The 14,138-nt window shown below is 30.2% G+C and overlaps 1 protein-coding gene across 1 annotated transcript in view; it reads left to right on the top strand.

The window, feature by feature from the left end:
• Positions 1-14,138, top strand: part of LOC126773734 (uncharacterized) — a 68,404-nt gene that overhangs the window by 39,861 nt on the left and 14,405 nt on the right. The window contains exons 3-4 of the mRNA XM_050494843.1: positions 11,539-11,675; positions 12,967-13,167. Of these exons, the coding sequence (XP_050350800.1) occupies positions 11,539-11,675; positions 12,967-13,167 (338 nt within the window). The remainder of the gene's footprint in view (positions 1-11,538; positions 11,676-12,966; positions 13,168-14,138) is intronic.

Genomic DNA, 14,138 nt, shown 5'->3' with positions numbered 1-14,138 from the left:
TAATTTAAGGGCTAATGATAATACAATATTGTTATGACAAACATTATTTTTATATTAATTTGTATTTTTTAATTTAATGCATTACGTCATAGATCTATGAAAATATAAGTCCCATTCGAATGAATCATATAGTAGGTACAAAATGGGTACTTTTCCAAATAATTACAAAATAAATTTGCCTAAAATATTCTGACAAATACAAAACAGAAACATCAAATAAGATTATTTTAATTAAGTTCACTGGACTTGCTTATTAAACGATTTCAAATTTGAATGCGCACGCGAAATTAGTTTGTGATTTCACTATAAGGTATTAAAATTTTATGATAAAACTGCTAGTATTGTATAATATTTGCAACTTTTTTTATATAATATTAATCAAATGTAAAACAATATAATCAAATGTGTATTAAAAAATTTAAGATTATGACGTATATAAGAAGACACGGCTTAAAGCGTAACCTTCGAAGCATAAAATTTTTTTTTTTTTTTTACCAGAAATAATAATATTTATAATTAAATAATCGCTAGACTTACTGACTATAAAAATCAATATTTCACCACACAATTCAATCCGTTAATACGTCCTCTCCACTGTTTTGTTCCAATAAAAATACATATTTTGATAAAACTATCAAAAATAAACATCAGGAGTTTACTTTAATAGTTATGACAGTTGAATATACTTGGCTGCTTCGCCACGACTTGAATGTAATATTCATAAATGTTTACGAAAACTTTGCCAAAATACATTAGATTAAAGTTTTGCGGACCGGTATAAAGAAGTTATAATTATTTTTTGGCATTCAATGAAATCTTTGTTGAATAATCGATGTTATACGAAACATATATGATCTTGGATACTGTCCATATTATTATTTTCTGATTTATACCCTAGTTCTAAAATTACAGTACATTACAGTAACAGCCTGTTAATGTGCTGGGCTAGGGACTCCTCTCCCTTTTGAGGAGAAGGTTTGGAGCTTATTCCACTACGCTGCTTCAATGCGAGTTGGTAGAATACACATGTGGCAGAATTTCAATGAAATTAGACACATGTAAGTTTCCTCACGATATTTTCCTTCACCGTCAAGCACGAGAAGAATTATAATCACAATTTAGCACATGAAAATTCAGTGGTGCTTACTCGGGTTTGAACCCACGATCATCGGTTAAGATTCACGCGTTCTAACCACTAGACCATCTCGGCGTCTGAATTTGGGAAGTGTTAAAAATAAACTTATAATATAACGCTTCTGAGCCATCCTTCCATCTGAGTCAAGTCGTCCTTCATGTAGCAAGGGATTTTTTTTTTTAAAGGATATTTAATTATATACATTTTTTATTAGTATATATTTTAAAAATAATAAAGTAACGTAAGAGCCTGTAAATGTCTCACAACTGGGCTAAGTTGTCCTCTCGTATTTAATTAAGGAGATAGTTTAGAGTTTTTTCCACCACGCTGTTCTAAAGTGGGTTGGTGGAAACACATGTGGTAAAATATGGCATAATTAAAGATTTCCTTAGCTTAAATATAAAGGCTTGATTTAATTCGCATTCTATGCGGTCACACTTCATTCATTCATTCATTCTATTGAATTGAAACTTTATACTATATATTATACAACTTGTTCAGTAATTTAAGCGAACACAGCACTATCTTAATATTAATATATCTAAAAAAAGGAGAAAAATTGTCCAACTAGTCTATTTCCCCAATCGTATAACTAAAATAACAGCTCTAAAACACCTAATTAAGAACGGGGCACAGCTAGCGTCGTTTCTTTGCAGTCTTTAAATGCGTTTTTATGCCAGAAACGTCCGGAATGATAATTGTCTTACACAAAAGACCGCGCAGATGTCCTTACAAAGGAGATTGAAAGAACTAGATTATTCTCGGTTTCCACGATTCTCTTGAGGGGACAGCGTCGTTTCGAAAGATGGCAGATGTGATGGCTTTACTTCATTATCTTTTGACTTTTGATATTACTTCAAATTCTATATATATATATAAATATGATTTTTTTTTGGTGTTTTTTTTCTCTTTGTGCCGTCAATGGACATCTGTTAAAGCTGTATAATTGCATTCTTTGTTCTGTCATTACTTCTATATTTCTTAAATCTATTTCAATAATGTTAGATTCAAAATATGAATAAAAAATATATATTGTTGTAAATGTTAAACTTTATTTTTTCTTTATAGAAAATTATAATATAAATTAGGTTTTTTTACTGGTTACTGACTTAGTGTAACCTCGTCTGGGTAGGTACCACCCACTCATCAGATATTCTAAATCGCAAAACAGCAGTACTTGGTATTGTTGTGTTCCAGTTTGAAAAGAAAAAAAGAGAGCCAGTGTAATTACAGGCACAAGGGGCACAATATCTTAGTTCCCAAGATTGGTGGCACATTGGCGATGTAAGCGGTGGTGAACACTTCTTACAATGTTAATGTGTTACTATGGGCGGTGGTTGGCAAATGGGCCATCTACCATCAGGTGGGCCATTTGCTCGTCCGCCTACATATACTATAAAAAAAAGGAAACATGAACTGTCTTATACTTTAAAATAAATGTTATAGAGTCATATTAAATTGATTTAACTTTCCATTCCATTCAATATTAAGGTCAATCACAATGATGGAAGTATTGCTTTAGTCAGAAGGATATTGCTCATTCAATCGCGACACGACGACGCGATAGATCTTCAAATTTGTAATAAAATAAGGTACTTGCGAGTACATTTAACATAAATACTACCATCACTATACATTCTTTAGTAGCTGGTTTAAATACTAATACAAAATAACCTTAAAACAAACTTGGAAAAAATATTTTATAATAACATTTCATAAAATGAATACTTTTTTTACGTATAACATAATCTGAGAAAGTGAACAAAAGTTACCACTTAAACCTTAGATAAACGTATCTCACCGTTTTCTTTGTCACGTTCGAAAAGTTTACACCATTATTTTATCATCTAATAACTGTCGAAAACTGTAAGACCCTGCGTCCAAGTAATATAAACTTTTCTTTTGCATTTCACTGTCCATATTGATAAGTCTGAAGTTTATTTCCTTTGAGAATTATTAAAAGAGTTTCATATCGAGAAGGAATCTAAATCAAACTATGAAATAAATTTTCATATACGTATAAATAAGTCCATATAAATTAATTAGTTTTCCAAGTCGATTGAAATGTATGCTTACCGCCGCTCTTTAAGTCGTAGCTGTAGTAATATACTTTCATATTTCCCTATATCTTTATCAAACTTGTTTTGAATCAGACTGAAAGCTCCTGAGATTTATTCGTTACAAATTCTCCAGCTTTATAATTTACTAGCAAAACTCTTCAGATAAATACGACTGAAAGTATATGTACAAATATATATTTCTTAAATAAAGTATACATTTATCATAATTTGAGAGTTCAATAAATTTTTATATCAATTTTAAATGTATATTTATTTTGAAAATTAGCCTGAACAAACACACAGGCAGACAAAAATAAAACGAATAGTTGTTTTGATTTAAGTTAACTTTCAAATTGCCATATTAACTAATAAAGAGGCTGTTATTTAAAAATCACAGACGCCTTTTTATTTAATATTTATAGTTTGATTATCAAAAATCCAACACTGCCAGTGGTACCTGTCTGAAAAGAAATATATCGAAGTGATTTTTTTTCTCCAACAATAATTATTTTGTACAACAAATATAATTAAAATAAGGTTATCGTTTCAATTCTAAGAAATATTATTGTCTAAGTAAATAATATACTTAACGAAAATATTGCCTATTGGAAATTGCTTGAATAAGCAGAATATATAATAAAAACAGAAATACCCTTACATGAAAAATCCATAAACCAGAAAACAAACGATTCAGAACGAAATCCATCGTCCATTCTAAACACTCAAAAACTCATGTGAACAATAAACCACCTTTAATTACAGTGGTAGGTGAAAACGAGCTTTCGCTTTTATCGTTCCCACGTACGTAGTCATTAGCCAGAAATGTGGCTACAATTAACAAAAAACCCGCGTACCGTTTAATAAGGTGTTAAGTTTACCGTGTCGTTTTCGAACCAATGTAATCTGACACGGCATCCTTTAACGTTCTTTATTGTTTCTAAACGTGGGCTCGTATGTGTAGTAGCTGCTTTCAAATAAGCAATTGAGTGTTATGACAATGCCAACGAGTTAGCTTTTTGGTTCAGATATTCAATTAAAAATATGTATTGTCGTTATATTTATGTTTAGGCTACATTTTAATCAATTAAGTGTAATGCTTCTGTGTTAAATAAAAATTTTGACGTTGAGTTACTTTAATATTTTTTGTGTTGCTTAATTAGTTCATATTGCTTAAATTAATGACTGTAATATTTGTTGAGTTAGATTTGTTGATTTTCTTGCGGAATGTGTAAATTTATTTGTGTATTATTAATATAACAATACTATGTAAATAGTTAAAAAGCGTAATTACTGAGTTTTTTCATGGTAAAGAATTAATTCTAAATAAGAAGTAACTTTTTATTTAATTAAGTCTTATTTAATGACCATTGAAAAGTATCTCTTGTCAAGGCTGACTTGAAATAAAGTAATTTATTGATAAATTGAAATCATACATAAAAAATAATAAAGTAACAGCCTGTGAAATGTAACACTGCTGGGTTAAGGCCTCGTTTTTAAGCTGTCGGGCAGAATGTTTGTAGCTTATTTCTAATTGAACGCAGGTGAATACACATGTCGCACCGCTAACCATGCGATGGCTTATAAATACAAACTTGCTTATTACGTAAAAACTAGAGGTTGGGCTTGTCCCTGCAATCTATCAATTCAGACTCACATGCTTTAATCATTGGGCTAAATTAAAGAGTCAAAGTCAAATCTTGGGCTTAAATCACTAGTCCTATAGGTACACGAGTCATGACCGCGACACTAGTGTTAAGGCACATCACCAATATATAAAACTGTAGCTTTAATTATTATTACCTTAGCATCTTAGCCATCTAAGGTGTTTTAACAATAATAATAGTATACGTTGAAAATTTGCTATAGAATATTCTAGAGCCTTTTTATGGTAATTGTTATAACACAATTATATGCGTACTTGAAATTTAGAGAGAACTAAATATAAATCTGTATTAATCATGTCACAAGATGATTTCTGCGCTTTGTTATTTAAAAAAAAGTTACTTGAAGACGGAAAAAAAGAAAATACTGTCTACTTTAGTTAAGCTTTTGTCTCTAACTCATAATAACTCTCGACATAAGTGGGTGCCTTTGTCTTTGTAAGGCTTGAAGAAGTTTATATAAGCATAGATAATATTTTTATTTTATTCATAACAGGTAAAATATAATAAAAAATATTTTTTCACATTAAATTACATTGTTTTGAATGTTGATTTTGACATTTAAAAAGAAAAACAATAAATTGGAATATTTTTTTGATAAAAATATTTTTATAATTAATATTTGAGTACTTTGCAATAATTTTAACTGGTTTATGAAAATAAGAATTATATTTTTATAAATATTCTATTCTTTTATTTTTATTAATTGGATTTACGAATTCGAATTATGAAGTTGAAAATTTGACAAATATGTTTAACGAATATATTCTTCAAAATTTTAAAGTACCCAATAATACCAATAATACATAGCCAGTGTCTGAGCGGTCGTGACCACTTTCCATCGGGTATTCCATACCACCAACCCACCCACCAATTTATAATTTTTTTTTGTAAAAACTCAGTGACGTAATTGCCGGATTCGAACCCACGGTCTTTGCTTAAGTTTACAGCTTTTCTAGTGATTTCTCTACTATGTCATTTTGGCACTAATAAAATGATATCTAACTAGTTTATGAACGCACCTACGCCCGCGTAGGAGGGAAGAGTGCAGGTGTATAAGCTAGCTCTATTCAAAATTTCATACAAAACCGTTGAGAGGAAAATAGCAAAGATTCGTGTATTTTCATAAACTTTTACGTATATTTAATATCAATATTCAGGATTATTTTTGAGACAGTATGTTATATTCCTTGTGCCTGTAGTTAAACTGGCTCCCTTATCCTTTAAACCGGAATGCAACAATACCAAGTATTGCTGCTAAGCAGTAGAATATCTGATGAGTAGGTGCTGACCTACCCAGACGGACTTGCATAAAGCCCTACCACCAATAAAATATGCCGTCATGCCTCCTCATCTCAACAACTCCCTTGGGTGTGCGAGCAACCAAGAAATATATTAATTACTGAATATTTACCCATCAATTACGCGTCCTGCGGTGGCCACATTATTTTTAAAAATAACTTATAAGTTAAGAAGCTTATAAAGTACTTATAATACCTTAATCACACACACGTCAGCCTATCCCATGTTGCGTATGTAAGCACAACTCTACAGTTTACACATAATTAACGCCGTTAGTCTTTGTTTGGTAATACGTGCAACCTGACTGTTTTTACATAGTCGTTAATTTGTTTCAGCTGCTTGTCATTACGAATTAAATTCGTACGTTAACATTTGAAATGAAAATAGAATTTGCGTAGATGCAAATCAAATAATGATAATTCTTTGATATTTTACTACAATTAGATATTTATATTGTATAAATTAGTGATGAAATCAAGAATCGAAATGTGTTCTGAAACTCTTTAATAATAATATAATTATTTATTGAAAACGCAATTAAATTTTTAGTGTATCTTTCAACGTGTATGTTGCCATGGATATGCAATTATAATAATAATACATTATAATTCATATAACGATACATAACACATTTTTATTTCTAAAGTTATTTAGATAAAAACATAACATAACACATTAAATTTAAAAACATAATTTCAAAACTTTTGGTGTTGCCATACTAAAAATGTATAATTTTCTACTAAAGTAAAATTTTTGCTATTCATTTCAGTTTAAATAAATTAATATTAGCGTAGACAGTTACAAGCTCTACGATGTTGGCGTTCGATGTTAAAACAGAAAAATAAAGTATAATCATGTTATATATTACGAGTAATATTTTTACAATACACTAAAGATTTATATTTTTATATTTGGTGTTGAAGCGATAATAATCTGAGACAGTCCTATTACGAGTACAAGAGGATTACCTCTTGTACTCTTAAATATCTTAGTTCCTAAATAGGTAATGTTGACGGTATAAGAAATAGATTCAATGTAAACAGAGGTGACTTATCATCAGGCAAAATCCTCTGCCTTCCTGGTACATATAAAAATGTGCAAGAAATATATCAAATCACTCGTCTACCTCAAGGTTATAAAATGAACAAGTTTTTTAAAAAAATATGTCACACCATTTTATCTCAGACTTCGCGAGGGCCTAAAAGAAACGATTACGAACTTGTGTAAGCTTGTGAATTATTATTTGAAATACTTTATAAATAAAGGCTTTTACGTAAATTGAAATATAGAACGTTTGTTATATTTTTCAAATTGGGGTTCTAAGCCTTTTTTGGTAGTCACGTCTCAAGAGCGAATTTGTTAAGACAATATCGATTGCTTTTCAGAGAAAACTAATACAAATAATGGATCTTTCACGATGTCTCAATTATGTTCTTTAAGGATAAAGCCCAACGATTACCCTGTGTTATTGAAATGCTATATTTTGAGCGTTAAATAATAAGCAAGAACATTAAATATTAAAAAATGTAATTTTCAAATAGCATACTAACGTACTCATACATAATATTATGAAGTATGTCCCGATGGAAATGATGAGCTGGTGCTTTTCGAATAAACATTTGAAACATTTCTCCTTAAAGGAGTAAGTTTTTTACTGATTAAAAAAGTAGCTATATGAATACATAGTAAATGAAAAAAACTAATAAAGATTATAATGAAAAAAAATAGATAAGACAGCTATATTAAAATAAAAAAATAATAATGAAAGGCACAAAAGCAAATAAATTCATTAAGGGCCAATATAAACACAAATGACTTCCACTGGGGTTGTAAGAACTACAACAAAAATACAGTGAACAATGAAAAACAACTATTTATTTATCAGAATTTGTATTGTTGTTTATCTCTTCATTTAACTGAAAAACAGAAATATTAAACTGTCACTTATTTGGCCTTCATTTTAACATGTCTAGACTATTTATCTGTGGCAACGTAAAATTAAAAAAAAAACATACATACACATACATTATTAGTTGGCATCATTGTATATGGTATACGATCCTTTGATCCTTTATGAAAACGAGCATTGAATACGCACCAAAGTAATATTCAATGCAAAATACACGAGCGTTGGTTTTGTTTTGTTATTCGTATTCCAGTTTCACATCGACTAGCAATAGGCGTTGTTTTCGTATCGTATTCACTAGCGAGTTAAAGCGCACGAAGAATTGACTTTACATGTATTTTTAAATTCAATTTCACTAATAATTACGTGTAATATCGATATTGTCTCTTACTGAAGCCTAAACTTTTTTTATATAATAGGTAGGCGGATGAGCAAATGGGCCACCTGATGGTAAGTGGTCACCAATGCCCATAGACATTGGCATTGAAAGAAATGTTAACCATCGCTTACATCGCCAATGCGCCACCAACCTTGGGAATTAAGATCTTTTGTCCCGTGTGGCTCACTCACTTAATTACACTGGCTCCCTCGATTTGAGGGTTGAGTGTGCCAGTGTAATTACATGCACAAGGGGAACAACATCTTAGATACCGTAATTGAGAGAGTACTAAAGGTGTAATCCGTGGCGTGGTCTATGTGAGAAGTTGACAACTTACTATCAGGTAGCATTAACGAGTTCTATGTATCATTAATTGTTAAGTCAACGGTATCTTTAATAAATTATTACGAAGAAATGCGAATTGTTACAATCTGCATATAACTATGTACACAAGTATATCTAAGTATGCTATTACTCTAGTAAAATGGTCCATTTGTTTCGCGTCGGCTTCCAACGGGTTAAAAAAAATTCATCCCTCCGTCCGGAACGAGAAATGCCCGTATCTTTTTTTGCTCAAATTTTTTTTTGCACATTTGTTTAAGTCAAATTATAAATGAATTTTAAGATAGCAAATACAAATGGTTGTGTAAATTTTATTTTGAAACTGATTCTATGGCTCATAAAATAAAAAAATACACATTATGTAAACATTTGACTCGTGGGCACAGGCCTCTCTCTACTCTTGAGGTGAAGATTTGAGAGTAATGTCATCATACTGTTCCAATGTGGTAGTACATACATATGTACGAGAATTTCCTTGCGATGTTTTTCTTCACCGCCAAGCAATACACGAAAAATAAACATAAAATTGCAATGTAGCTTACATCGTTTTACCCAGACCTAATTTAAATATAACAAAGATATTTTTTTTCTGAATTTGAAAATAAATAAAAAATAACGCCTTATGTTCTAATCTGTTACATAACCAAATCCTATGTTAAGTAATAAACATCAAGTTCAACATAAGTTCTTACCAGTGGTAGGACACTTATCAGATATTCAGTGAGTGAGCTAGTGTAATTACAGACACAAGGGACTATCTTAGTTCCCAAGGTTGGTTTTGCGGTAGAATATCTGATGAGTGGGTGGTACATACCCAGACGGGCTTGCACAAAGCCCTACCACCAGGTAAATAGGTGGTACACACTAAACAACATAATACACAATAGGTGCAGTGATTACCACTTACCAGCAGATGGAATTGTAATATTCAAATATCACGTGCACGAATTTGTTGAAAATGTTATATATTACTGTAATTAAGATATAAATATTAATAAACGTATATTTACTTACATTAGCTAATACTTAAATGTATATAGGCCGATTGCAAAGGTTTTAAAAGTTTTTCTATATTTCACAATAGATTTTTCAACACAACTGTACTTACTACTATATTAATGTCAGCAGGTCGTAGTTTTTCGCAACGGTAAATAACAAAAACCCGTAAATGACAAGACCATAATAAAAATTAAGGTTTAAAAAAATAAAATAAAAGCGAACAATAATGTTCCGTGGCGAAGTGAACACTTGTCTTATGCTGTGTACTTAATGCGCTGTCAGGACAGACAAAAGGCTTTTTAAAAGATTGTAAAAATATGGCTGACTCCCCATTGTGCGGTTCGCTTTATTCAAATTATTTTTCCTTTTCATTTCCCTATTTTTGTGTTGAAAGGATTAACAATAGTACAGGTACCGAAAATGGTATTGTTCTTGGAAAATTTTCGATTCATTTTTCCGACTACAACTTAATAATTTTAAAAACAAAAAATGTTGGAAATGTCAATTTCTGTTTAACCATTTTATTCTACAGTTATAAAGGACAAAAGAAAGTTTTGACTTTTGGTATATTTCAACAGGCAGGTTGGCAAAAGTTAAAATACACAACCGCATTTATGAATTAAAATTATGATATTTATCGCGAATAATGCGAACGCATTGGAGGTGATTATTTCAATATTCGTTCTCATTTTTAGTTACAACAGAACCAACATTTAAACAAGAAGGCAAATAGTTAATTCAACACAATCACAGATTTAATTTTAAGTGAAATATTTTTAATGTTTTATCTGCAATGAAAACAAATAAACTACGTACTGTTTTACATGAATTTTAATAAACCCAACAAATATTAACAAACAAACTTTACCAATGTCAAAAAACATCAATAAATGAAGCTGTCATGCCTTTAGATTATTTAGATCACTAAGAAGCGTAGGGTTAGTACTTGTTGACTATCAGTATGATATTTATATAAAATTTATTTTGATTGATGAATGAATGATTGTCATAAATGTTTAATTTAAATTACCGCTGAAAAGCAACTACTGTGTTTGTTGCCGATTCTTTTTTGTAAAGTCTATATTCCGATTTTTTTTAGCAATCAATTAATATAATTCTATAAAATTAGGAAATGTTAATATTGACGTTTTTTAAATTTTAACTTATAGTATTACTGTAAATACATTATTAAAATAACACTTAATATAAAATATACCTTATTCACATTTTCGAGTATAGTAGCTTATATAATAATAAGTTGTTTGCTTAAGTTTAAATATTTTAAGTATCGTAAAATCAATGTGACCACAACTGAAACATTTTTAACATTTACACAAGCTTGAAGCAAAAATATATCATTACGTAATGTGTTTACTTCGACCATTATTAATCGTCTAGTACTCATATGTCTTAATATTGTACGGAAAAGCGATTTTCTTTAAAAATAGTGATCGTCATGAAAGTTTTAAAAGTTTTTCAATATTTTTAAAAGAAACCACTTCTCAAGTAAGGTTAAAAAAACAACACAATGTAAAAACGGAATGATTAAATGTATACTTGCTTTGGATGTATAGCTTTTTTCAATGTTAACCTTTGGCAATGTCAATTTAAAAAAAAGAAACAAATATGGCGGATAAGGACAGTGTTAGACGCGAAACAATTATAAGATTGATACATGTAAAAAGAAAACGCGAAATGAATTTATATTATTTATTATTTTTAAAATATTTATGTAATTTTGATTTTTTTTGTAGCGTGCAACAAAACTTATATGGGAGATGTCGGTCGAACATATGAGTTGGAGGTGCGCAGGCCGAGAGAAGACCACCTACCGTTCGTTTGTCACCTAAACTTCACTGCTAATGGTGGCAACTATGGTGATATTATACAGGTAAGAATATATAATTATTAAAAGGATAACTTGCCCGTGCGTTAATTTTATCTTTTATTCATATTTTATTTTATTATATAATCATTTAGCTTACATCTAATAATAAAATATCAACATAGTTTATACACAGTTTATGAGAAATACGGTCTCATTTTTCTCTTTTATTTACATATATTTTGTCTTAGAATATATTTGGCTTTTCTTATATTTTTGTAAGAAATAATTCACATCTCTTATTTGACACTTTATTATACGTAGGTATTTTTAAATTTACGGCAATACCTTAAAGAAATTGCGAAAACAGTATTGATGTATAAATATAATATAAGCACGCTGTAACGTACAATAGGGAATTAAGCCTAAGTACCTTCAACAGCACCAATCAGCTTCGAAGACAAGGCCCAGTAAGTGTCTTCCATAGGTTATCAGTTGCAGGAACCAGGAAGTGTCGCACACATGTATATATTTTATTTTGATTGAATTCACAGACTGTCTTTTATGAGAACGCGTTAAATATCGATCGGTCAGTTCGGATAACAATATTTTTTATAGATCAGATTGATTCGGATTATATATTTGATAGAATTCACAGATAATACACATTACAGTTTTTAATGAGAACGCGTAAAATATCGACCAGTCAGTTCGGATACCAATGAATTGAATAATAGTTCAACGCATGTGGCGCTGTAGTCGCGCGTCTAACCAATAGGAACGTTTATTTTCATTTTCCTCTAATTGAATGAAGAAAGTACTCAAACTCATTTCTAAAACATAAATAAAAACTAAATAAATCTTGTCTCTAAGGAATATGTTTTCTTATATAAAAAAATAAGTAGTATAAATTTTGATAAGAAATTAATTAGTAATTTATTCCGATTCAGAACACACGGCAATCAGATTATCATTATCCTTATGTCTTATAATATAATACACATAGCTAGAAAAACATGAAGCATATTGTATGAATATTTTATCATATGAATAAATAAATTACAAGAACATAAAATTCACGCTTGACACGTCAATAGTCTAAATGTAAAGAAAGTGACAACGCGAAGGACAGCTACTTACAAATATAATATTATTATATATCAAAAACCTTTACAGAAAAACACTGCATATTTTCTTATAGGTTTTTTTCAGTTAGGTATTATAAAATGTCCCCAAATTTATTACCATCGATAAATATGTTTAATTCAAATGTATTTCAACCAACCACATCTACAGAACTGACAAGCCAAAGCGAGATCCAGACACTTACGTAACTAACCACGTAATCTTGTTTCAGCTAACATTCGACACGTTCACAGTGGGTAAGTTCGTGTCGTTCACCTCAGATGGGTGTCCAGACGGACACATGACCATAGTGGAGAGAAGTCCCTCGCCACCCACTGGCCAGTGGTGCGGCTCGGCGTGGGGCTACACGGTTTACTTCAGCGAATCGGACTCTATTAACATGACACTAAGATTGGACAGACTTAGTCAACAGGTAAGCATTGTGTTTTATGATTGCATTGATATAATATTTAGGCTCTTGAAGCCTTAACATTATATTCAATCATTAAATATGATTATGTAAGTAAATAATTTATTTATAAAACAAGTTCTTGGAACTAAGTTTTTAAACTTGCCTCTGGCACTAGGCTTACAAAGATTTTTCTAAAAATGATCGTCACTTTTTAATATAAAAAACTACTATTCTTGTGAAGGAAGTTTTGTTTTTATTTTTAATACCTTAATGCTAACAAATTTCAATGATTTGAAGACACTTGATGTATATAATTTTATTAATTATCAAATTTAATTTATATTTAAATTAAATAAAAATCGAATACAAAAAATGATCTGCTTTAAACTAAAAATATAAAAAAAATATTTTAACTGCGTTTCACTGAATTTATTAAAACTGTTTACAATATGTATTGTATATCGCGCTAAGCAAATCATTATGATCATTTTATATTGTTCTTATAAACATTCTTTAACATAATTAAAAATATTATTTTCAATAATATTAAAACAATAAGTTTAATAACATTTAATTCATTAGTTAAGAAATAACGCCCATGACGTCTCAGATCCAACTCATTTGGAGAGAGCTGTTGCCATATGTGCATAATATGCTTACATAACTATTGAAACTATTTCGTAGTATATATTTTTCTGGAAAATATGTAGGTATTATATTGGTGCTTTATTAACCCTTTCTTATATCGCCAATGCGCCATCAACCTTGGGAACTAAGATGTTATGTTCTAGGTGCCTGTAGTTACACTGGATCACTCAACCTTTAAGCCGAAACACAACAATACCAAGTATTGCAGTTTGGTGGTAGAATATCTGATGAGTGGGTGATCACCTAAATAAAACCAATTATTGTTTGAACCTGTTTTTTTTCTTTTTGGTAGTAGGAAGGTGGATGAGCATATGGACCACCTGATGGTAAGTGGTCACCAACGC

This window comes from Nymphalis io, chromosome 15 (assembly GCF_905147045.1).
Source record: "Nymphalis io chromosome 15, ilAglIoxx1.1, whole genome shotgun sequence".
NCBI classification, from domain to species: Eukaryota; Metazoa; Arthropoda; class Insecta; order Lepidoptera; family Nymphalidae; genus Nymphalis; species Nymphalis io.
This window is presented reverse-complemented; position numbering and strand designations above follow the sequence as displayed.